The sequence below is a fragment of the Lutra lutra genome, chromosome 4, assembly GCF_902655055.1.
Source record: "Lutra lutra chromosome 4, mLutLut1.2, whole genome shotgun sequence".
Lineage (NCBI taxonomy): Eukaryota > Metazoa > Chordata > Mammalia > Carnivora > Mustelidae > Lutra > Lutra lutra.
In genome coordinates, this window is record NC_062281.1 from 182377717 (window position 1) to 182404731 (window position 27015).

General features: G+C 51.3%; 1 protein-coding gene and 1 non-coding gene across 4 annotated transcripts in view; one reads left to right on the top strand and one right to left on the bottom strand.

Moving 5' to 3' along the window:
- Positions 1 to 27015, top strand: part of ECE1 (endothelin converting enzyme 1) — a 115589-nt gene that overhangs the window by 53276 nt on the left and 35298 nt on the right. For all 3 annotated transcript variants that reach the window (XM_047725612.1, XM_047725613.1, XM_047725611.1), the window contains 2 exons: positions 7934 to 8075; positions 13073 to 13285. In XM_047725612.1, the coding sequence (XP_047581568.1) occupies positions 7934 to 8075; positions 13073 to 13285 (355 nt within the window). The remainder of the gene's footprint in view (positions 1 to 7933; positions 8076 to 13072; positions 13286 to 27015) is intronic.
- LOC125099437 (U6 spliceosomal RNA) lies at positions 10615 to 10721 on the bottom strand. The gene has a single exon (XR_007127166.1). It is a non-coding gene; the product is annotated as a U6 spliceosomal RNA (small nuclear RNA).

The following is a 27015-nucleotide window of genomic DNA, read 5'->3' on the forward strand; positions in this document are numbered from 1 at the left end:
GAACTGGACCAGTTACCTTTCACAGGAAAGGCAGTCCCTGAGTGCTGAGGGACCTGCCCAGGGTCACACAGTCCAATAACGGCAGAGTTTAAAACTGTCCCAGTTTTAGTGTGGAAAGCCCCGTGTCCCTGGAAACCTTTCAGTCCTGGGCAAACCAGGATGGTTGGTCACCCTATCTGGTAGGCATGGCCCCATTCTTCCCCTTTCCCCCAATACCTGAATTTCCTGCAGGGAGGAACCCATCTTCTACCTCCTCTTTTCCTGTCCTTTGCAGCCTGCTCACGAAACCCAATTCCTCCCCTCGCCAGGGTCTGTCCCTGTGAGTCTCAGACATGCCCACCACCTCCCTTCCTTGTGGCAGAGCAGTAAGCATAGCTGCTTCCTGCTCTTCTCTCCCTGCAGGGCTGAGCTGGAACAGTATTGAACAGGGCTTCAGCCCTGGTGGACCGAGGCAGGTGGGTGGGAGCAAGTTGGAAGTGTCAGGGACACTCAGGGGGGCCCTTGATGTGGCTCCTGAGAAACCAGCCCAGAGAGAGGAACGGGGCATCTCAGTCCAGGAGAACTTACGCCAGGTTGACCAAGGGAGGCATTGGGGAATGTGTTGCGGCCCCCCAGTGAGCTGATACCAAATCACAACTCATCCAGAGGGCAAACTTAGGGTGCGTGCAGATGTGGGCTGCCAGGCCCAGCCCTACTCAGGATACCTTTTAGAAGCTGGAATAATAATACCAGTAAAAAAAACAACACTGATGGAGTCCTTCCTCCAGGCTGGGAAAGTAGGCTCAGGGAGATCCAAACTCATGACTCTCAAGTGGTCTGCCCCCTGGGACATGACGCTCTTACCCATGTCATCCCACTTAACTTTTCAGGATCACCCCATGAGCTGTAAGGATTACTGTTCCCACTTAGAGATGAGGAAACTGAGGGTCTGAGTGGGTATACAACTTGTCTTAGGTCGCAGAACTAGAAATCTGGGAGAGCGAGATCAACACAATCTGTCTGGAACCTCTTCCCTGGGACCCTTCTTGAGAGGCTAAATCCAGCAGGAAATTAGATTTCTGTGGCAGGCACTTTTCCCTTTACAAATCAAAACAGAATCTAATCAGCAATCTTTTCAGTGTCGTCTTGCACAGAAGGTTCTAAATATATCAGCACAAAAGCATTTCAGACTTCACAACAAAATAATAGGCCATGTTGTCATCACCATAACAGTAGCCCACATGCCTTTTTCAGGCCACAAAGTGTGTTCATCCGTCCTGGGGCTGCCTGGGAGAATGGAAGCAGCCCAGTCTCTCAAGCTGGGGTCCCTGGGGTGAATTCTGACTCCACTCATGGTCATGGGTGAGCTGCTTAACCCCTGAAAGCACAATTCCCTCATCTGTACAATGGGGGTTAGAGAAAGTCGGCGATGCCTCTTATGGGGCCTGCTAGGATTATTGCTGTTTTTATGACCTGTGAGGTCAAGGCCCCGTGGCTATGTTACAGATGATGAAGCGGAGGCTCAGACAGGTTGGGGACATTCCTGTGGTCACAGAGCTATGTTTTGAAGTGCAGTGTTGCTGCCCCTACACCAATCTGCCAAACTGGGTACATTGTCTGCTTTTTATACAGGCAAAGCCAAATGATTACCCCAAGGACTTGGGACCTTTCTATGGGTACCCAGTCCGCCTTTGCTTGAGCCCCCATGACTTCCCCAAAGCAAGTGTGAATGAGCTACTGCTTGAATGGAGAACGTGTTCAGCTCAATTTACGAAGTGAAGCTTTCTACTAATTTTGTTTTTAATCACTGGAGTGTTTTTTCTCCCCATATAAAGACCTTACGTGCTTATTTATGAAAAAAAAAAAAGTGTGAAAAATATATATTTATATTCTTTTTTTTTTTTTTTTTTTTTTTAAATATATATTTAAAAGGAAACCATAACCCCAGCACTTGGAGATAACCCCTTCTGGTTTTCCACATTTGCACACATATATTTATAAACATAATTGAGCTCACTCTAAGTACACGGTGTTGTGCTGTGCTTGTTTCACTTAATGCCACTCCATGAGCATTTTTCCTGTTGTTTAAAAACTCCCAAAACATGCTGTCATTAAAAATTATAACGCCACGGGGCACCTGGCTGACTTAGTCAGTAGAGCATGTGACTCCCGATCTTGGAGTCGTGAGTTTGAGCCCATGTTGGGCATAAAAGTCACAATATATAAAATATAATGCCTCACGGTACCAGTATATAAAACTACCTATACCCCATCTGAAGGTTGGACAGTAGGCTCAATAACTAACATTGTAGGTGACCATTCCTCAGCCCTTTGGATAATTTCCTGTGAGCCGATGCTAGAATTGCAATTGCTCCTTGAAATTGAAGATTTTTTCTTATTTTAAAAAAGATTTTATTTATTTATTTGACAAAGAGAAACACAGTGAGAGAGGGAACACAAGCAGGGGCAGAGGGAGGCTTCCCGCCAAGCAGGGAGCCCAGTGCAGGGCTCGATCCCAGGACCCTGGGATCATGACCTGAGCCGAAGGTAGGTGCTTAACGACTGAGCCCCCCAGGCACCCCGAATTTAAGATTTTCTAAATGGCCCCATCCCCTCCTCCCAAATCTCGCTCTTCGATGGGCAGCTATAAAAATAAACTACTTGACTTTTCACAATTTTGAAGCCCACTGATTCTGGAAATCCAAAGTTGCCCATACCAATACCAGTAAGTAAAACCCTGCATCTCTCCAGCGAACTTGACAGCTTTGTTACTGAGTATGCTGACCAAGGGCTAGATTTAGCTGGACCGCATTCTGTGGGTACCGCAGCTGAAAGGCTTTTTCTTTTCCTTTATCTCATGTTTAGGCCCAAGGTAATTGTGATTCACTAAAATTACTCACTGCAGACTAAGGGCCGAATTTAAAGCCAGATGGCTCCAAGGCCTCAGCTTGGCCTCTGATGGTCTGTGAGACCTGAAAGCAGCTCATGAAATAGGTTCTTTTCTGTCAAATGGGGTTAATATTATTTTTTTATTTTTTTAATCTATTTTTTAAAGATTTTATTTATGTATGTGTTTGTGATTGAGAAGGAGTGAGAGGGCACAAGCAGGGGGAGCAGCAGGCAGAGGGAGAAGCAGACTCCCTGCTGAGCAGGGAGCCCGATGCGGGACTCCATCCCAGGACCCCGGGATCATGACCTGAGCCGAAGGCAGATTCTTAACTGACTGAGCCACCTGGGCGTCCCAGGGTTAATATTATTAGTCGACAGTGTTTGCAAAGATTGAAATGAGGCCGTGGAGTGAAAGCATTGTGCATAGTGCACAGACCGTGGATTTGGTTGCATTGTTACCATGACTCACTAGGCGGGAGGTCAGGGAGATGCTCTAAATGTAACCACTTTGCTCTCAGGAGCCTCTTCTCTGCTCAGAGGACGCTGCCTGCCCCCCGACCCCATGCCCCAGCACGCACCATTTTGGTGGCTCAAAGGGGGTCAGCTACAGTGATCCCGCAGTCTAAGCTGGGGAGCAGGCGGCCCTGACACTGCTACCCAAGCCTTTGAAACTCATCTTGTTGCTTCTAAAAATCAGTTTCTTCAAGAGAAGGGAAAGCTGAGATATTTCATTCTTGGTGACTTTTCTCATCTTCCCCCCAACCCCTCCAAACATGCCACACACAGGGCTGTCCTTTGAGGGTGATTTCAGGGACAAGCCCACTTCCTACTTTAAGAAGACCTCTGTGCTCACCAGGAGTCCACTTGTTTGAGATGGTCAGACCTGGGACCGCATCTAGCTTCCTCATTATAAAGATAGGAGACTGTAGCCCAGACATGGCCCAGCGACACACGCACAGGGTCTCGATAAAGTCAAAGCTGACCTTTAACCTCCCTTTTCCCTTGCCATGGGCAGCTGGGTGTTCCTTCTGGGAAACAAAGAGCTGGAAAGTGCTTCTAAATACTGTAGTTCCTGTGTCGATGGCAAGAGTCCCCTCCCCCACAGCAGGCATTAGTGTGAGCTATTATGGGTCACTGGAAGAGAGTCCAGCATGCGGGCCTGGGGGACAGGTAGGGCTCAGACAAGAGGTGGGGACAATAAGAAGATACCGTTTTGCTCTGGGCCAGCCCCAGTGGCCTCAGCTGGAAGTCCACTGTATAAAAACTTTGCTGGAAGAAACTCCCCCAACCAAACCCCTTCATGGTAGCTGAGCTGTCAGGGTCTGTCTGCTCTGGGAGGCTGACTTGAAGGAGGCGGCCTGGTCACCCTGCCAGCCCTCGTTGGGTAGCCAGGCTCTTGGGCTGCAGGGGGTGGGCTCCCTGCCAAACCCTTGGCCAGACTGATTCCCGTTCACCTCTCTATGCAGTCCAGGTCACTGGGGGACCTGGTGGGGACTCAGCAAGGACCTCTGCCTCCCTTCCAGACACCCTGCTTCCTCCAAACACCTCTGCCCCACTTCCCACCCTTTCTCCCGCTGGCTTGCCTCCTGGACCCCAGGCATCCGTGTCCCTCGTCCCGTCCTTGCCTGCAGAACTCGTTCTTGCTGTAAGCCTAGGTGAGCCAAGCACTCACTTCTGTAACCGAATATTTATCCCTCATTAGGGCTTTGTTCCCTTGGCTGTGTAAGCTTTGGAAACCCCTAGGTTGGACAGCTCAACTGTTTCTCTCTCTCTCTCTCTCTCTGTTGTTTTGGCTGTCTGTGTCTTTCCTCCTCTGTCTCTGTTTCCACCTCGCTCCTTTGAGGGCATCCTTTTCCTTTGGTCTCATTCTCCCTCTGCCCCCCATGACAATAAATGGGATATTAAGCCCACCCGTGAGCACAGCGTTTACAGTAATTCTCTGCTCCATCTCCCACGTGCCAGCTCGGCTCCTTGGCTGATGGCCGCTCCCAGTTACCTCTCCCGAGACGGAGTGGGCTACCTGCCACTAATCCTCTCCCCCTCCGAGCCGCTGCAGACCAGTCTCTGGTGAGCAACATGCTCTTGTTTCCAAAAGGAAAGTGAGAAAGCACTTGTGTCCTCCCCTTGCTGTGACCTCAGCTTGCTGGATGGTCTGAAGGAGGCTGGGCAGGGACCACAGGGCTCAGAGAGAAGGGCCTCAAAGCCTGGCCCCATCCACTGCACCAGGAATTGGATGGCTTCTCCCAGAGAGGCCTCTGGGCGAATTCTCCTGCCCCAGGGGGATGCCTCTGGATTCCTTCTGCCCTCAGGCAACCCGCAGGCGCTCAGCCAGTCAGTACTGAGTTGAGCAAAGAACATTACAAAGGTTAAAAACCCTATTTTCAAATTCCGTTTGCCATTTCTTCCTGGAACTGAATTTCTAATTTAATTTGGACTTAATTCGGATTCAGTTTCCCAGTGAACACCATCTGTTTGGTTGACACGAGACAATGAGGTTCGGCTCAACTCTGTGCTCCTTGGTGGCGTGGCCATGGGCCTGAGGCTGAGGGTTCTGGAGAGACATGAGTTTTCTCACTGTTCCCCCTCCTCCCCCGACTTCCTGTGTTTCTTCTGGAGCTGCTACTAGTGCCTGCTCTTCAGGACGCCATGAAGATAGGATAGCATCTATAATATTCTATAATATCCTGTATTAGAATAGCATCACCCAGCAACAAAATGGAACTAATGCGATGGCCGGGCCCCTAGACGGCACTCGAGTGTTAGCTACCTTCATGACTCCTTTTTCCTTTCCTCTGTTTCTCTCATCTTCTCCCTTCCCTTTCTCTTTCCCTCTCTTTTACCTGACTCCCCACCCCCACCTCCCAGGAGGTGGGGGCACTCCCTCCACAGACCCGGATGGTGAGGTGTGCCTGCTTCCCCAGGCCTGACGGCTATGCTCCCTCGCTTCCGAGAGCCAGCACCAGGCAGAGGGGTGCCCCCTGCCTCTTTGCCTGTCGCCCCCTCTCCTCCTGCACTGGGCCATGATACGGGGGCCTGAGGGCCCTCAGGAGGAGGCAGCCCGTGAGGCAGGCCAGGGGCAGGCTGGCAGGAAGAGGGAAATGTCAGCGCTTGCTTCACATCCTTTGGGACTCCTCTGAATAGCAGTTCCCAAGAGGAGCTGTGTGAGAAAATCGATGCTGAGGAAGAGGCACTTTATAAACCTGCCACTGCTGGGAACATGTTAGCACCTCCCTGGCCTTCCCAGCCCAGTGTTAACTTCACTGTAGTACCGTGGTCAGAAGCTTTGTGACTCGCCTTTTTTTTTTTTTTTTCCTGTTTCTCACATTTTTAAAACTGTTCATCAGAAAGGGGTTTTGGGCAGCACCAGCCTTCCTCCTATCTGGGTCTTGGAGCCACCCGGCCCTCCTCGGAAATATGACTAGGCCCCGAGTTCCTTTTGTTGGTTTTAGAACATAATTCTTTTTTTTCCACAAAAAGTTCTCATGTTCCCCTTTCTCTGGTGCGGCAATTCCCAGTCATTTCCTGCCCAGAAATTACGCCGTGATGACCATGAGGCTTCATGGTGCCCATCCCTCAGGGGACCAGCCTCAGATCCCACATGTCTGCATGAGGCGCCTTGAGGGCTGGGACCTGGCTCCTGGGGACAGGCACCCCCTCAGCTTTTGGGGGAGCACTCACAGGTCAGAGTCTGTATTTCCTCATCTCCCCTGAAAGCTCCCCACTCCCCGCCCCCTGACAGCTGCGTGTCCCCCCCACCTGCCGCATGCACACCCCCCCCCACAAGTCTCTCTCCCTCCACCTTGGTCTTTCCAAAGGGGCACATCCGCTCTATGTCATTCTGCCCTCCAGATGAAGTCCACGTTCTTTAAAGGGGCTTATAGGGCCCCTTAGGATCTAGGCCTTGCTTATTCTCCCCTTTCCTTCCCCATTCACCTGGCCAGCTCCTACATATTCCTCAAGACCCAGCCCAGGTATCCCCATCTCCAGGAAGCCTTCCCTGACTGGACCCCCACCCCACCCTCCACCCCAGTCTGTTTCTTTATCTGCCTTCCTACTGGACTGTGAGCAGCTGAAAGCAAGGGAGTCTGTCTTCCTCTCAGTATTTCCAATGTGGTGGCACATGACTGCAGTGTCACCAAGCCAAGCTTCCCCACCTATGCTGGGGCCCAGGCTTTTGCAGGAAGCACCACTTTCGATGGAGGGGAGCCCCTCTCTGGCCTCAGGTGTGAAGGCCTGGGCTGAGGGCTCCCAGTGCGGTTGCCCAGTATGTCCCTCCTTAGCTCGGAGGGCCCTACCACGCCCTCCACTTCCCCTCATTGTGCCTCCCTTCCTGTTTAGCTAGACTGTTAGGCTGGGGACATTTTTCCTCCTCCCTTTGAGGACCTGCCTGAATGGAGCGCTCTCTCCATTGCCTCTCCCTTGACATCTCCCAGACACCCGTCTCTGACCCTCTGGTGGGCTCCAAAGTCAACAGACTTGGGTTCAAACCCCAGCTCTCCTCATTTAGCTGTGTGATGAGAGGCAGGGGCCTCGCGTCTGTGAACTTGTTTCCTCATCTGTAAAAGAGAACTAGTAACACAGCCCTCACGGGACCGTGAGGGTGTAATGAGCAAAGGATGTCCGCACTCCTGGAAAGTGTGAGCTGTGCGTGTCATCCTGGCCTGCTGGTGTGGGGGCTCCGAGAAGAGCCCAGCTGAATGCTCACTGGATGCCTGCAAGTCCAAACATCCTGTTCTTTCTGAACTCCTTACTGGAGAAACAGGGGAAAAGCTATTCTTTTTTTTTTTTTTTTCCCCTACCCGTATCGGGTAACACAAAAAAACACAAGTCCGGCTGGGTTGAGCAGCTTGAGTCTGGTGTTTAGGAGCTAATCCGAGCTGCTGAGCAGGGTGGCAGCTCCCTTCCTGGATTAGGACTGATTCTGTGGGAACCGGACCACCCCTGAGGCAGGAGGGCGGCCCTGATGGCTCCCCGGGGCCCGGGCCTGCCTCAGAGCCCCTTGCTTCTGGGGAAGGGGGACCCTGAGCTCACATCCTCCCCACCCCTCCTGCCTCCTTCCCTGCAGGTGAACTTCCGCAGCCCCCGGAGTGGCCAGAGGTGCTGGGCTGCGCGGACCCAGGTGGAGAAGCGGCTGGTGGTGCTGGTGGTGCTTCTGGCGGCAGGACTGGTGGCCTGCTTGGCAGCGCTGGGCATTCAGTACCGGACAAGTAGGTGCCTCTGTGTTTCGTCGTGGGTTTGACTCGCTTCTGCCCTCAGCTCTGTCCCCTGGGGCCAGAGGGCTTCCCTGCTCAAGCCAGGGCTGGCCTCCAGGGCCGAGGAGAGAGCACGGCCCGGACGGCTCGGTGCTGAGATGGGCTGAGACGTGGGAGCTGGACAGCGTGAGTGGTGCAGAGGTTTGGGACAGGAGTCCAAACAAACACTGGCCCAGCAATTTATTGTCTGTGTCACCTCAGACAAGTCACTTCATCTCCCAGAGCCTCTGTCCGCTCTCCTGTGAATAGGGAAAATGGGGCCCGATTTGGGGCTGGCCATGAGGATTAGAGATCAATGTCTGTCACACACCTGGTGCTTACAAGGACTTCTTTAGTCTTAGCTCTGGGTACTGTCATTGTTAGGATGTGAGCTGACGAGGCTCACAGTCTGGCACTGTCCGCCATCCTTAGTTCCAACAGAAAGCGATAATAGCTTCCGTTGACTTAATACTTTCCATGAACCAAATACCACACCTCTTCTTTACAAACAGGATCTCGTTTCCTCCTCACAGCGACCCTGTGAGGTGTGGTTACTTTTGACCCCATTTAACATCTGAAGAAGCTAAGGTCGGGAGACTAGGTGACTTGCTCAAGGTTATGTGGCTGGTGCACCAAGGGAGGGGGCAGCTGGTCTCAACCAAGGCTGGCTGGCCCCACCTGCCTTTGTCATTGTGGTACACTTGTGTGTGTTAGAACACCCAGAAGAGTAGACCTGCCAGGCCCAGCTGGCCTCCATGGGCCTCATCTGTACACATTGTCATCAAATCTCTGGGTCCAGTCTTGTCGGGCAGTATGGTGGGGCCGGGCCGATCCTGCCCTCTGGGGTCTGGGGTTGGCTCTCTGCGTCTGGTTGAGAGTATCCAGTCGAGTACCTCGTGCAGAGTTGATGTTCAGTAAGCACTTGTGGAAATGGAAAGGGCAGAGCCAAGTTAAACAACAAGGATAGGGGGTCTGGCCAATTCCAGGATCTCTCGTACCCTTGTGCCCAAACAGCTGGCTTTCCCGTGGCAGGTGGTCCATCTGGTGGAGCCGCCTCTGGGGCCTTTGCTCGGGGTCCAGTCCCACCAACTCGGTCACCTGGTCACCTATCCCATCAGAGAGGTTATGACCCTTCCCAGGATCTGGGAGCATTCACCCCAGGCTTCGCTGTGCCTTCCCCACTATGAAGTTGCTGGACTGCATGGGTGGCCATGCTAGACTGAGTAGGGAAAGGAGTTTGAGGGCCTGGAGAGAGGGTAGGACATCCCCTCAGTCATCCTTACATCCACCTGTGTCAGGCACTCCAGCAGCCAGTGTTACCTTGAGACTGCCCCAGGAGTTCCCAGAAATGAGAAGGGAACCCCCGAGGGCTGGATCCTAGAGCTCAGGCCCACGAATGGGGTCCACAGGAATCAGCCTTGCTTCGGCCTCTATCCCGGCCCCCTCTGCACCACAAGAGAGTATTCCCCAGCCTGGACCAGGATGAAAGGAGCTCTTGCCCCATACCCCTGCCAGGGTGACTCTGGGCCAGGATCTCATGAGCCCTGAGCCAACCCATGTATCTTCATTGGCTGCCTTGGTCTGGGACAGCAGGGGCCACCCCAGATTGACAGTAACCTCACGATCGCCAGCAGCCACCGGCATTGGCCACACCTGAGCAAACATCAGGCTAGGTAGAGCACAGTCTCCGCTGGTACTGAAAGACCCATCTCAAAGTCATGTCTGGGCCCCTAAATACCTCTTTGTCTACTTTCCTGCCACACCCCCTTTCCAGAAACTTGCAGGCGCTTTACAAACTGTCAGTAAAACACAAGATTCTCCCAGAAAAGATTCTTCAGTGTCTTACTCAGTGTTGGGACCCAGCACTGTCCAGACGGGTATCTGTGGACTAGATCTGGGGCCGTTCCTCCTTCTCGACCGGTCACGCACATCCTCAGAGGAAGAAATATTTTCTGCCTCCATAGGTGGTGACCAAGAGCTGGACAAAGCTCCTCTCATTCACTCATTCGTTCAACACACACGTACTGGACAGCTGCTAGGTGCCAGGTACAGTGCTGGGCGAAGGAGATAGGAATGCAGGTACGGTGCTGGCCTTACCCTCCAGCTCGCGTTCCCAGTCGGGGAGGGAGACAGGGAGATAGCCATGACCTAGCACAGTCTGCGCCCAGAAAGCACACAGCCAGGCAGCCAGCCGAGGGGCCTAGCGAGGAATGAGGGTCTGGGAAAGTTTCCCTGAGGAGCTGGAGCCTGGGCCGAGTTTTGAAGGTGCTGACCTTGATGTTGATGAGGGAGGCCTAGAAACAAGTAATCGGTCAACTATGCCGGATCAGGAATTGCTGGTTAAAGGATTTATAAACCACTAAGCGGATAAACAACCTGATATCACTCAGGCATCACCTTGGGGCCTTGCTCTGTTCTTAGCAGAGTGGAGACCCATCAGGCCTCTCGGGAGACTGGTTCCTGTTTTGTTTTTATTTATTTATTTATTTATTTATTTATTTTATTATTATTATTTTTTAATATGGAACGCTTCACGAATTTGCGTGTCATCCTTGCGCAGGGGCCATGCTAATCTTCTCTGTATCGTTCCAATTTTAGTATATGTGCTGCCGAAGTGAGCACCCCTGTTTTGTTTTTAAACTCAAGTCCCCTTATGGTAACGTCAAATATCAACTCGCCCATGTCCCTCCTCATCTCCCTGTCTCTCACACACACGCACGCTGGCATGCCATTTCTGATAGGCCTTATTCCCGGGGCATCACCCTCTTGCAGTCTGTCTCTGGGACATTCCCAGCAGCCACGGTTTGGTCAAGCCCAGCTTCCTGCAGTTTGCTGTATAAAAACAATAGGTATTCTTTTCCCTTCCCAAATACGAAGTTCTCTCATAGTAGTGACTAAGCTTTTTAAACCACACAGAAATTCTCTTCCCCCACCCGCACCCCGAAGATTCTGGTACGTTTTCCCCCCTGGGGAGTGGGCTGTGCAGCTCCAGTAGAGATGGCCTCCTCTAGAGATGGTTCAGTGACAGCACACCCCTGCCAGTTGCTTTCCATTTTCGTGTCTGCCAGGTCAGTAATTTGTGATGGTTGTACAGTCCGCTCCAAACAACTAAGCCCCTCAAATAAAGTGAGCCTTGTTTTTGTGCTGCCGTGTGGCTCCTCTGAGCCTTTCGTCAGCCTGCCAGATGTGCCTGCCGTCAACGTGAGAAAGCCCACAGGCCACCTCAGCTCGGGCTGGTGCCCTGTTTCCCTGCCAGAACCACACATCCTTTCCTGCTTTATGAAGGTTGGCCTGGGGACATCAGGCCCAGAGACAAAGGTGTCCACCATCGCTGTGACATCAGGCCCGCTGTGCTTCCTTGCTACTAGATGGGGAAACTGAGGCTCAGTGAGACAAGGTCACCGCACAAGGCCCACAGCTGGAATCAGAAAGCTGGGATCTGAACCCAGGTCTAAGAGCCTCCAGCCCTCGCCCTGCCGTACTCCTCCCTGTGCGGTAGGAACACTGAACTTGCCAGAAGGGCCACACCAGCCCCCGATGGGACCAGCAAAGAGGCGGAGAGGAAAACAAGGAAACCGGCCTTGGAGCTGCTTCAGCCTCGGCTCTCCCACTCAGCCGTGTGGCTGTACCCCATTCATGCACACAGAGCCTCAGCGCCCCCCTCTTTAGCCAGGGCATCATGCCTGTATCTGATGTCTGCAGTGAGGCCTGAATGAGATAACGAATGTGAGACAAGTCCCTCTTGTCACCAGTGTCAGCCGAGGACCCGGCTGGGCCTGCATTCTTAATCACGAGGCTGGATCTCCCTCCTCCTTGGGCTGAGCCCCCATCAAGGCCGCCCAGTTTGGTTCCTTTGCTGGAGCCCACCACCCAACCCCGAGGCAGGGGTCCAGCCCCTCTTCTTACCTCTGGCCTTCTAAGAGCCCTCCCGCCTCTGCCCCACGTCCTGTGAGAACCAGCCCCGAGGAAGTGGATTCATGGGAGGCTCTTGTAGTTTGGCAGCCCTCCCCACTGGCCACCTGCACTGATTACCATCTCTCCTCTGGGAGGCACCTAACAGATGGGGCCCCCCAGGGACTGCCCGTCATAGCTGGCATCGTGCCCCTCCAGGCCCATAGGAGATGGAGCAGAGAGAGGATGGGGCTCGTACCCCACTGGCCATTGAACAAGCTACTAAGCTTCTCTGTGCCTCAGTTTCCTTGTCTATAAAAATGGCCGTAAGAAAATGGTTTGTTCAGTCTGTTCCATTTTTATTTTTTTGAGAGTCAATGAGATAACTCTCCTGCCTTGTACTCAGAGGGAATTATTTTTCAGTTTCTTCTGTTCATTACAGGCTGTCCTTTGCCCTAAGTCCTCGTACCAAATTGTCTGCATCACCCATTTGTCTCAGACTAAATACAGTCAGTTTGTTTCCAGAATGACAAACATTTCTCCTCTGGTGGTGATTTAATTTTCTTATAAAATGTTTGTATCTTCAGCTATATTTTCAGCTCCTGAAAGAAAGGACTATGCCTTTTATATCCCTCACCACACGTATGCACGCGCGCGCGCACACACACACACACACATACCCCACCACCACTCAGTAAAGAACCTGGAAGAGATTCAGTTATTATGTAGTTGAATGAATGAATGCATGAGCAAGTGAATGAACTTGTGGAACATCAGGGAATAATAACTTAAAAAAAATGAATATTTGTGGAAGGAAGGACTGATTAAGAGAAACACCTTGGTTCTGGGTACTTTTCAAGCCACAGAAGGGATTTTAGGTCGCTAAACAGAAGTCTTCTTTTACAAGCCAGCAAATTATAAATCTACTGAAATCGTTTTTCTGTAGAAGTCTGGTGACCATCCAGCTCCAGCTCTGTTCGGTCGGGGTTGGGGCGGGGACATGGCACCCCAGTGCCACCCGCACTGTATTCCCACAGCCTTCTCCTGCCCTTCACTGGCCTCTTGTCCTTGACCCCTGCCAGGAACCCCCGCGGTGTGCCTCAGTGAGGCCTGTGTCTCAGTGACCAGCTCCATCTTGAGTTCTATGGACCCCACAGTGGACCCCTGCCAGGACTTCTTCACCTATGCCTGTGGCGGCTGGATCAAAGCCAACCCCGTGCCTGACGGTCACTCCCGCTGGGGGACCTTCAGCAACCTCTGGGAGCACAACCAAGCCATCATCAAGCACCTCCTTGGTAAGCAGCCCGTGGGGAGACCCCTGAGTGGGCCATGGAGGAGAGCTGCCAGCCGGACCCACCTGGCGAGGCCCGGCGAGAGGGTGAACTTGACAGGATGGGAAAACCAGAGGGCTGAGAGTAGGTGAGCCTGGGTTAGACTGTCTGCCCCGTCAGTCATCGTGTGGCCCTGAGTGGGTTACTTGTCTCTGAGCCTCAAGCTCTACAAAGATGGGACTCATAGACAGGGACGCGAGGCACAGCGGAGGGGCATAGTCGGTGCTGGTGTAATGGCATTGTGTGGTGACAGATGCTAGCAGTGAGTGCCGTGTGGCATCTAGACTGGTCGAATCACTGTGTGGTACCCCGGAGCTAACATAACTGTTATGCTGGTGCTGTGCCAGGTTATATGTCGATTTTTAAAAAAAAATGTTTTTTAAAAGGGACTACTACTACCGAAAGTTGAGAGTCTTGAGAACTGTGGAGCGCGCGTGTAAAGGGCTGGCGTGGCGTGTGCGGCCCAGGGTGGGACCTGGGGGCTGGGTCGCTGTGGTCCTTGCTGCTGTGGCTTCAAGCTGCCGCTGAGGTGTGCCTGGCATGGGCAGTGAGCTGTGGAAGCTGTGAGCTGAGGGAATCAAGGCTGAGCACACTTGGGTAGGTTTTAGGGTTGTGAGCGAAAGAAAGTTCTAGCAACATCTGTGGGAGGGCTGTCCACCACAGGCAGGAGCATCCCTTGGCCTCGTGCTGCTTGGACTTGCGTGATAAACCGTCTAATTGAAGTTCTTCTTCTGTACCTTGTTAAGCCTTTGGCACCTCTAGTCGACATTGGTGTGGGTGGTTTTATCCTTAGATTAGAGCCCCGAGTATGTCTTGTTTGCAGGGTTATCCCTGGTTATTGTTGGTTGAATGAACATCCGCCCTTTGGGGTCGTCTGCCACGTGAATTCACAACACCCACCACAAGATGTAGGGCTCCCGGCTTGAGCCCTTTTTGCAGCTAAGACCTCCTCTGTCCCTCTCCTGCTACGCTGGTGCCATCCTGGGACCCCAAATGCTGGGAGAGGCGAGATCATGAAAAGCCATCAGTGACTGAGCAGATCTAACTAGGTTTTTTAAAAACCTGCAAGATACTCAAAAGTATGTAAAATAGTGATGCCTGGGTGGCTCAGTGAGTTAAGCCTCTGCCTTCGGCTCAGGTCATGATCTCAGGGTCCTGGGATCAAGTCCCACATCGGACTCTCTGCTCGGCGGGGAGCCTGCCTCTCCTCTCTCTCTGCCCGTCTCTCTGCCTACTTGTGATCTCTCTGTGTCAAATAAATAAATAATCTTTAAAAATAAAAAAAAGTACATAAAATATATGAAGATACCCCAAAGGGGACACATCTGCTCAAAGGGACAGAAACCTTCCTATGAGACAGCAAGAGATTCCAACTTGACAATTGTGAATTTCAGGCAACTGTGTCTTTTAGATGACAGTGGAAATGGGCAAACCAGGTTAGGGGACGTTTCTTTGGGACACCAGCCCGTTCTGGGTGGGGGAGGGGCGCGCTGCTGGGTGAGACCCGCCCACCATTCTCTCTATTCTCTGCACCCGCCTCAGGCTTGTCTCCCTGAGCATCAGAGCTCAGTGGTACCTGGAGGTGAGGGGGAGCTGAAGGAACCCGGTGTGTCTGGAACAGCAAAGCCCCTGCTTTATGCTATCTAGGTGCCTTTGAAAGGGGACACAGCCTTTCATTTCAGAACTAGAAGCTTAACAGGCAAATATGTCTGGGGTAGCTAGACTGGAACTCAGGGATGTCCCTTCTCCAGCACCTGAAGACAGCCAATGGCTTGTCAGGGACCAACAACCGAAGCAGGAGGACAGTTCAAGCAGGATGACAAGATGGGCCAGAGCCTCTCCTTCGGTTACCAGGACCTGGGTTCAAACCCTGCCTCCACCACTTTCTGTGTGATCTCGGGTCAATGACATGACCCCTCAGGACACCTTCATTCAGTGGAGCCTCCTCCAGGTTATGAAAATAAAATGAGAAAAATGTATTTAAGGTGCATTGCCTTGGCCTGGCATATCGTGCTGGCTGCTGTGCGTGTGAGGGTGATAGGTATTATTCACCTTTGACCTTTGCACAGCACTTTACAGTTTATGGAGCTTTTTGTCGATGTCCTCCTATTCGATTCTGTAGGGCAGGAGTGAGGAAGGTAGCATTCATCCCATTTGAGAGATGAGGACACTGATGTCCAGAGCCATCCTCAAGACTGGCTAGCAGGTGGCACAGATGGGACTTGTCCAACTCAGTCTGGGCCGTGTGTCCTTTCCCCACCTCACACCCCCTCCTTCAGACGGATGGGCACATATGGCTCCGTCCCCATTCTGCTGGCAGTGTGGAACGTGGGGGTCTGAAGGAAAGAGGGGAAGAAACTGATGTTTGTTGAGTGGCTGCCACTGTCCATGCTCTGTACCAGCTCTTTCTGTCTCCTGCCTCCTTCATCCTCACTGCCTCCCTGGGACTTAGGGGCTGTTGTTCCCATGTCGTGGATAAGGAAACAGGCTCAGAGAAGTTAAGTGACCCTGCTGAGGAGACACTACCAGTCCTTCATGGAGAGGGGCTCCTGCCTGGGGGAGCAGTCAGCGCTGAGAGGGGATGGAGAAGATGGGCAGATGGGTCCTCTAACCTTCCAGTTAGGCCCAGGACTGGTCCTTGTGTGTGGCGCCTGTGGATCCTGCTCCAAGGGGGACCTTGGGCCTTTACCAGGACTGAGTCCATCCCCCTGCCCTGCCCCCCAGCTGGCAGGGACTGGTAGGAGTGGGCTATGGTCCTGGGCTCTGGCATTACCTCCATCCCGTCCCTAAGAGTCAAGGTATAGATGGGGAACTGTGCTCAGCTGGGCACGGAACAGCCAGAACCATGTGTTCAAGCCCCTGCCCCTGGGACCGGGGCCTGGTGGCATCAGGAGGCCAGACTGCAGGGTTTTAAAGTCAGACCACCCTGGCATACCAGCTTATCACTCCTATAGCCTTGGACAAGTGACCTGGCTCCTCTCCAACTTATTATCTGTAAAAGGGGGATAATGGTGCCATCAGACTCGAGATTGCCGTGAGTACTGGCTCGTGTGTGCTAGGTCCCCGTGCTCAGCACAGATCCTGGCACCTCATGAGGACCCAGCCGAGCAGAGCTGGCATACTGAGTGTATTGCTCAGTGTACTGAGTGAGCTCCAGCCCAGACCTCTCCCAACAAGCTGTGGGACCACAGACAGAATCCCCGGGCTCCTGAACTCAAAGAGCATTCAGGGGGATGTTCTACGAATTAGTGAGGTGATCGAAGAAACCTAAGAATTACTTATTTCTCATGGAGGCCCTGATGTGGACCTACTTACCAGGGAATGAGGTACAGGGCATATCCATGACCACACTAGCCTGTTTCCTTGGATTATTTTATTGAAGCCATGGATGAATATCCCCATTATACAGAGGAGACTCACAGATGCTCAGGAAGTGATGACACTTAGCTGAGATTTGGCCCCAGAGCTGGGGGACATCGAACCTGCCTTCTTTTTCCACCGACTCCCCTGAGTCAGACTGACCATGTGGAGGCCACAGAGCGGCCCAGAGCTACAATTCCCCAGGCTCCTTTCCCCAGGAGCTGCTTGGTGAAGCTCTCCACTTTAGATGGGATCTGGCCAGGGCCTGATGAACATAGTAGGTGAGGTCAGCCCCAGGTCATTCTGACCAGGAGCTTCCCCAGAAGGCATATCCCAGAGTCCCCTACCCTCCAGGCTCACTCCTGGGAACGAGTCTGGAAATGGCCCCTCGCCTCCCCTCTGGGCCTTGATACCTGGGACTTTGGCACCGGGAAACCCCTGAAGGGGCAGGAGGCAGGTGAGTGGGTGACAGAAAATGCCAAACAGAATGCCAGTGCATTCCTGGGCTCGAGGCCAGGCTGGTTTCATCTTCCCCAAGACACAGGAGTCAGCCAGCAGGTCCCGCGGGGGTGGGGGGAGGGCTGGAGCTGCTGGGGGTTGCAGTGTGCCCGGGGGTACCCAGACTATCCAAGCTGGCCTGGGGTGGGCTTCTCTGGCAGAAGAGAGAACGTTTGGAGTGCTGGTGAGGACTGTGTCACCAGGCCAGGCAGAACAGCTATAACCACCAGCTGTGGGGGCAGGACTTTGGACAAGCCACTCCTTTCTCTGAAAGGTGAATTCACAGGGGCCCCCTCAGAGGAAATCTGGGCAGATCTGTCGCCGGTGGGCTGAGCTCTTCCAAGTCCCCCCTGTGGCACCTCCTTGCAGCCCACTGGCTGGGAGGCGTGACCTCAGCTGCACGAGCAGAGATACTCACCCGAGAGACATTCTGCTGCCCCCCCGCCCGCCGGGTTGCCGGCTTGGGCTGTCCTTGTGGGCCTCGGGGAGACAAGCATGTGGCCTCACTTCATCAGGGCAAGGATGCAGCGGGACCTCTCACCCCAAGGCTGGGCCTTCCCGCCAGCTTGTGCTCTTAACACAGACCGATCTGCCGTCTAGACTACCTGCCTTGCCGCTTCTGGTCCTGTAGGACTTTTCCTCAAACCTGCTTCCTCTGTGATGCCCTCTGAGGCTACCAAAGGGCTTCTCTGAGCTCGAGTTACAGTTGTGTTTTATGTGTTTGTCCTACATACTGTGCTTTCTTTCATTAAAAAAAAAAAAGATTATTGGGGCACCTGGGTGGCTCAGTGGGTTAAGGCCTCTGCCTTCGGCTCAGGTCATGGTCCCAGTGTCCTGGGATCGAGCCCCACATCGGGCTCTCTGCTCTGCAGGGAGCCTGCTTCCACCTCTCTCTCTATCTGCCTGCCTCTCTGCCTACTTGTGATCTCTGTCAAATAAATAAATAAAATCTTTAAAAAAAAAAGATTATTTATTTGAGAGACAGTACAACCAGGGGGAGTGGCAGCCAGAGGCAGAGGGAGAAGCAGGCTCCCCACTGATCTGGGAGCCTGATGTGGGGTTTGATCCCAAGACCCCAGGATCATGACCCGAGCCAAAGGCAGACACTTAACCCACTGGGCCACCCAGGCGCCCCTGTACTGTTTTCTATTGTAAGATTAATACGTGCAAAATTAATGCCTGGTTTTTATAATAGTTGGAGCATCATGGATTTCGCAAGGACTTCATGGTCTCCCTTCCGTGTAGCCCAGCGCCAGTCTGCCGGAGAAATGGAGACAGAATCATTCCATCGGCATTCAATCTGTTCATGTCAGTGACTTGGCAACTAATCCTGTCACCCTGTGCCATCTCTCGTACTTTTATTCTGATTTATTTTTCTAGTAGTTGCTATCCAGCTTCTTTTCTTCTTCTTGTGCACACAGGAAACCCTCTGGACAAGATCTGTGACCCCATGCTTTCTTTTCAGTACTGTGTCTGCAGCCACATGCCCCTTTTTCCCATTCTGGGAAAGGCAGGGGGTATCCGGGGCTTCTCCGGGGTGGCCGGTCTGCTTGGGTGCTACCTCCGGTTTTCCGAGCTAGCCTGCAGGAAAGGAAAGGCGTACAGAGAGTGCTCAGGCCCCTGTCCCAGCCTCCGCCACTCACTCGTGTGACTTTGGACACGTTACTCAACCTCTTGCCTCTAAATTGGGCCGGATACTAATAGCACTCGCGGGTGGAAACTGTTAGGACCCGATGCACACACAGCCACACCCACACACAGAGAAAGCAGTTCCTTCTCTCAGGGAAGCCTGAGAAGGCTTGGGTTCAAATTCCAGCATGTGACGTATTAGTGTTACCTCTCAGGCAAGTTCCTTCCTCTCCCTGGGCCTCGTTTTCTTTCCCTGTGAATGGGGTGATAGTCTGACCTCGGGGTGCCGGTGGGGTACTGAGAAGAGCTCAGCCCGGGCTGGGCTTGTCGTAGGCACCAGTAATGGTAATGGTCTTATCGTTATTTTTGTTCCTCTGCAGAAGAAGGGGCCTCATTTATCAGCCCCCCCACTTCCTCTCACAGGATGGGGTTCCTGAGGCCTGCGACTGCCCATACCAAGTCTATGGTTTATCTAAGACAAGGGCTGGTCTCACCCTGATGTGGAGTCCCCCGTGCTGCTGGCCAGACAGGTCGCACTGGGATCGCAGAATTCCCTAGAAGCTCCATCCCCGCAGCCTGCCCAGCTACTGGGTGTTTCCTTTCCTCCCAGGGAGTGGTGTGGAAGAGGGTGTTCCAGTGAAAACTCCCAGAGGAAGAAGTGGGTCAATTAGAGGGTATGCTGTCTTTCCTCTTTGGGACTTTGGGGAAGTGACAAAGGACGTCTCTGGAACTTAGGGACCCTGGAAGGAAGTAACCCCGACAATTGGGAGCCCTATTGTCTGGCCCTGGGCTGCCAAATTATTTTCATACCTTGGGGACATTGGAAGGGCCACCATATCCAAAACTGGCCCCCTGGCTCTGTCCTGGGAGCTGCGCTGTTGATGGCTCCTGGCCTGCTCCCATAGAACTTTCTTCTGGGAAGTAAATGCAGGCGAGGAGTCTCAAAGGAGACCAGGGTTTTCCTCACAAGAAAACTGTATGTGACTGATTTCCCTTTGAATCAAAGCCTCCTCCTCAGACTGATGTGATTGGTATCTTTCTCTGTGGAGCTCCCAGAACATTCCATCATTCATTCCTTCATTCCACAATTATGTATGGTACACTGGCTATGTGCCAGCCATCACTAGGTGCCGGGATGGCGTGAGGAATAAGACAGGCTTTCCTTGTGGGGCCTGCATTCCATCAGGGGAGACAGACCGTAAACAAATAAATGAGTAAATAAGGCGGCTGCAAAGAGTTAGAGCTTTGAAACAAGTGGAGTAGGATGCAAGCCCGGGAAGGGAGGAGACTGCTGCACACACAGCAGTCTAGAGGGCTGGGCCTTCAGAGCAGGAACATTGGGGCAGAAACTGGAATTAGTTGTGAGAGAATAGACCACATGGATGGGGCAGGAGTACAGGAACAAGGGGGAGAGGGGGCAGGATGCAGACGGGAGTTGGAGGCCCACAGTGAGGGTGAGGTTTCTCAGCTTTTTTTCATTCTTGCCCCCTGCCTAAAATTCTTTTCTGTTTTACCTAATTTTTTAATTCAATTTTTTAAAAAAGATTTTTATTTGAGAGAGAGACAATGAGAGGGAGCACGAGAGGGGAGAAGGACAGAGGGAGAAGCAGACTCCCTGTGGAGCTGGGAGCCCGATGCAGGACTCGATCCTGGGACTCCAGGACCATGACCTGAACCGAAGGCAGTTGCTTAACCAACTGAGCCACCCAGGGACCCCTAATTCAATTTATTTAAATAAATAAAAACAGTTCACCCATTTCTCTCAAACCCCCCCCCAACAACTCCAGCAATTGCTAATCTGTTCTCCTTATCTATGAGCTTGGATTTTGTTACATATATATGTATATGTATGTATTTGTTTATATGTATGTATTTTTTTAATTCCACATATAAGAGAGATTATACAGTATTTGTCTTTCTCTAACTTCCCCCAATTACCAAAATATCTTTGAGGTTCATCCTTGATGTCACAAATGGCAAGATTTCTTTCTTTTTTATGGACAAATAGTAGTCCTCTGCGTGTGGGGGGGTGTGCGCCACGTTTTCTTTATTCATCCATCAGTGGGTACTTAGGTTGGTTCAGTATCTTGATTGTTGTAAATACTGCTGCATGGGGGTGCGGATACGTTTTCAAGTTAGTGTTTTTGTTTCCTTGGATAAGTACCCAGCAGGAATCATAGGGAAGTTCTACTTTAAATTTTTCGAGGCGCCTCCATACTACTTTTTTTTAAAAAAGATTTTATTTATTTATTTGACAGAGATCACAAGTAGGCCGAGAGGCAGGCAGAGAGAGAGGAAGAGAAGCAGTCTCCCCGCTGAGCAGAGAGCCCAATGTGGGCCTTGATCCCAGGACCCTGAGATCATGACCTGAGCCGAAGGCAGAGGCTTCACCCACTGAGCCACCCAGGCGCCCCTACTCTTTTTTTTTTTTTTTTTTAAGATTTTATTTATTTTTTTGAGAGAGAGAGACAGACAGAGGGAGAGGGAACACAAGCAGGGGGAGTGGGAAAGGGAGAAACAGACTTCCTGCTGAGCAGGGAGCCCCATGCAGGGCTAGATCCCAGGACCCCGGGATCATGACCTGAACTGAAGGCAGACGTGTAATGATTGGGCCACCCAGGCACCCCTCCATGCTACTTTCCATAGAGGCTGTGCAATTTACATTCTCGCCAACACTGCACAAGGGTTTCTTTTCCTCTACATCCTCTCCAACAGTTGTTCCTTGTCTTTTTGGTATGAGCCATTCTAACAGGTGTGAGGTGATACCCCACCGCGGTTTTGGTTTGCATTTCCTGATGACTAATGATACAGAACATCTTCTTGTGTACCTGCTGGCCATCTGTATGTCTTTGGAAAAATGATCAGATCATCTTCCCATCTTTTAATTAGATTTTTTTCTTTGTTGTTGGGTTGTATGAGTTCTTTATATATTTTGGATACTAGTCCCTTAGCAGATATATGATTTATAAATATTTTCTCCCACTCACTAGGTTGTCTTTTCATCTTATTGATGGGTTCCTTTGTTGTGCAGAAGCTTTTTAGCTGGATGTAGTCCCATTTGTTTATCTTTGCTTCTGTTGCTTTTGCTTTTGGTGTCAGATTAAGAAAGTCATCAGCAACACTGAAGTCAAGGAACTCACCACCTATGTTTTCTTACAGGAGTTTTATGGCTTGAGGTATGATGTTCAAGTCTTTAATCCAGTTTGAGTTAATTTTTACGTACGACATGAGATAGGGGTCCAGCTTCCTTCTCCTGAGTGTGGCTGTCCCAATTTTCCCAATACCGCTTACAGAAGAGACTGTATATTCTTGGCTTCTGTATATTCTTGGCTTCTGTGTCATATATTAATTAGCAATGCATTTCTTTCTTTCTATCCTATTCCATTGATCTCTGTGTCTGTTTTTATGCCAATACCATAATGTCTTAATTACTATAGCTTTGTAATACAGCTTGAAGTCAGGAAGTGTGAAGCCAGTTTTGTTTTTCTTTCTTAATACTGCTATGCCTAAGGGCTCCTGGGTTGCTCAAACAGTTAAGCTGCTGCCTTCTGCTTGGGTCATGATCCCCGCAGTGGGCTCCCTGCTCAGCAGAGAACCTGCTTCTCCCCCTCCCTCTGCCTGCTGCTCTGCCTACTTGTGCTCTCTCTCCATCTCTCTAATAAATAAATTAATTAATCTTAAAAAAAAAAAGATTGCTATACCTCGGGGCACCTGGGTGGGTCTGTCAGTTAAGCCTGGCTTGGGCTCAGGTCATGATCTCAGGATCTTGGGATCAACACCCCACCCCCCACGTCAAGCCCCACATCAGGCTCCATGTTCAGCACAGAGTCTGCTTGTCCCTCTGCCCCTCCCTCAGCTTGTGCTCTTTCTCTTTCTCAAGAAATAAATAAAATCTCTTAAAAAAAAAAAAAAAACGATTGCCATGGCTCTTCAGGGTCTTTTATGATTCGACACAAATTTTAGTATTGTTTGTTGTATTTCTTTTTTTTTTTTTTTTTTTTTTTTTAAGATTTTATTTGAGGGCACCTGCATGGCTCAGTTGGTTAAGCGACTGCCTTCGGCTCAGGTCAGGATCCTGGAGTCCAGGGATCAAGTCCCACATCGGTCTCTTTGCTTGGCAGGGAGTCTACTTCTCCCCCTGACCCTCCCCTTTCTCATTCTCTCTCTCTTTCTCATTCTCTCTCTCTCTCTAATAAATAAATAAAATCTTTTTTTCTTTTTTTAAAGATTTTATTTATTTATTTGACACAGAAAGAGATCACGAGTAGGCAGAGAAGCAGGCAGAGAGAGAGGGGGAAGCAGGCTCCCTGCCGAGCAGAGAGCCCGATGCGGGGCTCGATCCCAGGACCCTGAGATCATGACCTGAGCCGATGGCCGATCTTTTAAAAAAAGATTTTATTTGAGAGAGAGAGAGAGAGCACCAGCATGGGGAAGAGCAGAGGCAGAGGGAGAAGCAGACTCCCTGCTGAGCAGGGACACCCCCAGCCCCGCCCATGACAACATGGGCCTCCATCCCGGGACCCAGAGATTGTGACCTGAGCCGAAGGCAGATGCTTAACTGACTGAGCCCCCCAGGTGCCCCTGTTTGTTCTATTTCTGGAAAAAATGCCATGAGAATTTGATAAGGATTGCTGTGAATCTCTACATTGCTTCAGGCAGTATGGACATTTTAACAGAATTACCTCTTCCAATCTGTGAGCACAGAATATCTTTCCATTTATGTGTCTTCTCCAGTTTCTTTTTTCTTTTTTCTTTTCTTAAAGATGTTATTTATTTATTTGACAGAGAGAGAGAGACAGCAAAGGAGGGATCATAGCAGGGGCAGTGGGAGAGGGAGAAGCAGGCTTCCCGCTGAGCAGGGAGCCCGATGCGGGGCTCTATCCCAGGACCCTGGGATCATGACCTGAGCCAAAGGCATATACTTGACGACTGAGCCACTCAGGCACCCCTCTTCTCCAGTTTCTCTCACTAAAGTCTTGTAGTTTTCAATATACAGGTCTTTCACCTCCTTGGTTAAATTTATTCCTGGGTGTTTTATTCTTTCTGATGTAATTGTAAATGGGATTGTTTTCTTCATTTCTCTTTTTGATAGTTTGTTATTAGTGTATAGAAATATAACAGATTTTTATGTATTGATTTTGTATCTTGCAACTGAATTTGTTCATTAGTTCTGACAGGTTTTTGAAGTCTTTAGGGTTTTCTGTGTTCTCTGCAAATAGTGACAGTTTTACTTCTTCTTTTCCAATTTGGATGCCTTTTATTTCTTTTTCTGAACTAATTGCTCTGACTGTGCTATGTTGAATAAAAGTGGCAAGAGTGGGCATCCTGGTCTTTTTCTGATCTTAGAGGACAAGCTTTTACCACTGACTATGATGTTAGCTATGGGCTTGTCATATATGGCCTTTGCTATGTTGAGATACATTCCCACTGTAACCACTTTTTGAGAGTTTTCATCATAAATGGATGTTGCTTTTATGCAGTCAGATGCTTTTTCTTCATCTATTGCGAGGATCAAATGATTTTTATCCTTCATTTTGTTAATGTGGTAAATTACATTGACTTATGGACATTGAGCCATTTTTGCATTCCTGGAATAAATCCCCCTGGATCGTGGTGTATGATCCTTTCAATGGCTTATTGAATTCTGTGTGCTCATATACTGTTGAGTATTTTGGCATCTGTATTCATCAGGGATATTAGTCTATAGTTTTCTTTTCTTGTGGTTGTCTTTGGTTTTGGTATCGGGGTAATGTTGGCCTTGAAAAAGAAGTTTGGAAGAATTCCCTCCTCTTCTGTCTTTGGGAAGATTTTGAGAAAGATTGGTATTAATTCTTTGTTGAATGTTTGGTAGCACTCATGTCTGGTCCTAGACTTTCATTAGTTGAGAGATTTTGGGGGACTGATTCAATCTCCTTACTAGTAGTTGGTCTGTTCAGATTTTCTATTTCATCATGATTTTGTCTTGGCAGGCTGTATATTTCTGGGAGTTTACCCATTTCTTCTGTGTTGTCCAAGAAGAATACAAAAGATAATGCTATGTACCTGTTTATGTAATGTATGTATACATGAAAGGGTACGATGTTTCTGCTCCCTAAGAGCTAATTCTCTCCGCCTTTGGGGGCAATATTGTCCCTGTTGAAAATGCATAATATTGGGCCTTATAGGTAGTTTTAAGGCATTCGTGTATTCCAGATCACATTAGTGGGGTTTTATTTATTTATTTATTTATTTTGTCGGGGGGAGGGGCAGAGGGAGAGCAAGAGAGTGTCCCAAGCGGACTGTGCGCTGAGCATGGAGCCTGATGTGGGGCTCGATCCCATGGCCCTGAGAACACGACCTGAGCTGAAACCAAGAGTTGGACACCCGACTGACTGCACCATCCAGGTGCCCCCTCCAGGGCACAAGACACTAGTGCTATGATCTCCACACCCAAGGTTCCACTTCTGTGTCTATTAGGCGCTCCAGCTAAAGATGGTCAGAAACGGAACTGGCTATCTCACTCCCGTCCCTGGTCTCCCACCTCTCAGTGGCAAGCCCTTGCTCCGGTCCAGGAGACTCGGCATCTGTGACTCCTCTTTCTCTCCCACTCCAACTGCCTCTCGCCCCCTCTCTGCCATCACCCTGGCCCCAGCCCACATCATCGTTCCCCTCGTCTGCACGGTGGCCTCCCACCTGGCCGTCTGGTTTCAGCCCTTGAACGCCCAGTGCCTGCCAGGCCATGGGTGTCCTATGGGAGAAGACAGAGGAGAGGGGGTGGGGGTGTGTGCTGGGGGTTATCCCCGTGGGCTCCATGAGCCAGAGAGAGGCAGGGGGAGGAGTGGCGGAACTTGACCTCCCAGAGCTCCTGCCCCAGCCAGTGTCCCTGTGGGAATATAGGGGCTGTGAACGCCCGTTGCTGGTGAGGCCTGTGCTCCTATCCCTTCCTGCCCCGCCCGCCTCATGTCCTCCCCATGCCAGTCTCTATCTGGCGCTGACCTCATCACTCTCTCGACATCCAGAAATGGCCTCCTTCCTCCTCAGAAGTGACACTGGGCTCTGTTCTTCCAGCAAATGCTGCTTAGGGCTACTGTGGGCTTTCCAGGTATAGGCGAAGAAACAGAGATAACTGGGACGCGAACTGGGGCCTGAAGCAGCCCAGGCCCAGCTCCCCACATCCACTCCACACTGAGCCCAGAGTCCAGACAAGGTTCCCTGGGCCTCCCCTGCTGTCCTTTCTCAGGCCCTCCTGGACTTGGTCCTCAGAGCTCCTGCCCTCCCTGTGGTCAGATGCTCTGTGATTGTCCTGTTGCTCTCTGTCCCACCTCCCAGGCTACAGGCCTCACGGCGACAGCCCTGAGTCCATGTGGCCTGCTGCATTCTCCCCCCAGCCCAGCAGCCACCAGGCCGTAGGAACTCAATAAACCTTTGCGGGAAAACAAGTGGGTGTGTTATCCAGGGCGTGGAGCTCAGAGGAAGGAAGTTTGAGCTCATCAAGGAGCAGCCTCTCAGCGAAGGAGAGAGTGGCCATGGGCTTGAAGGATGCTTGTAAGTGATAACGCAGGGATTCTGTTGGGGCAAGATGGAAGCCTGGAACTCCCTCTACTGAGTACTGCCAGGCCGCTCCTCCACAGCCTTTCTTCAGGCCTCTTATCTCAGTGGCCTTGGGCAATAGGAGAAGGAGATGCCAGATCCGCTCATGGGCCAGAGCGCACAGAACACACTCCCCCGACACTGGCCCTGGCATTTCAGGGTCATGGTCAGAGCTGCCTGTGCACGGTGAGATGCCGCTTGCAGGCTCCAGTGAGCAATGACTTTCTTGTGTTTTCCCTTCTAAGAGCCTCGCTGCTGGGAGCCATTGTCAGAGAAACAAGGCTCCTAGGCTAGGCGGGGAGCGGAGTAGAAGCTCCCCTTTGCTTTCCCTGCAGTTCTCCTTCCTGAGTCTGAAGCAGGGGGACGTCCAGCTCTCCCCATTTCTGCCTTCCCCTCCAGGAGGCCTCGTCTCATGCTCTGGAGGGACGGGGGGACACACTGGTATTTCCAGGCCTCCACAGCATGGCAGCTTGTGGTCCTCAGGGCTGTCACTCAGGTCCCCCCTCGTCACTCAGGCCCCTGGACCTCTGTCTCTCTCAGGGTTGTCCTGTCTCTGCATCTCCCTTTAGACTAGCCCAGGCTGGTCCAAGGCCCTCTTCAGGGCTGTCACCCTGATTTCAGCAAGATGGGGGTAGATG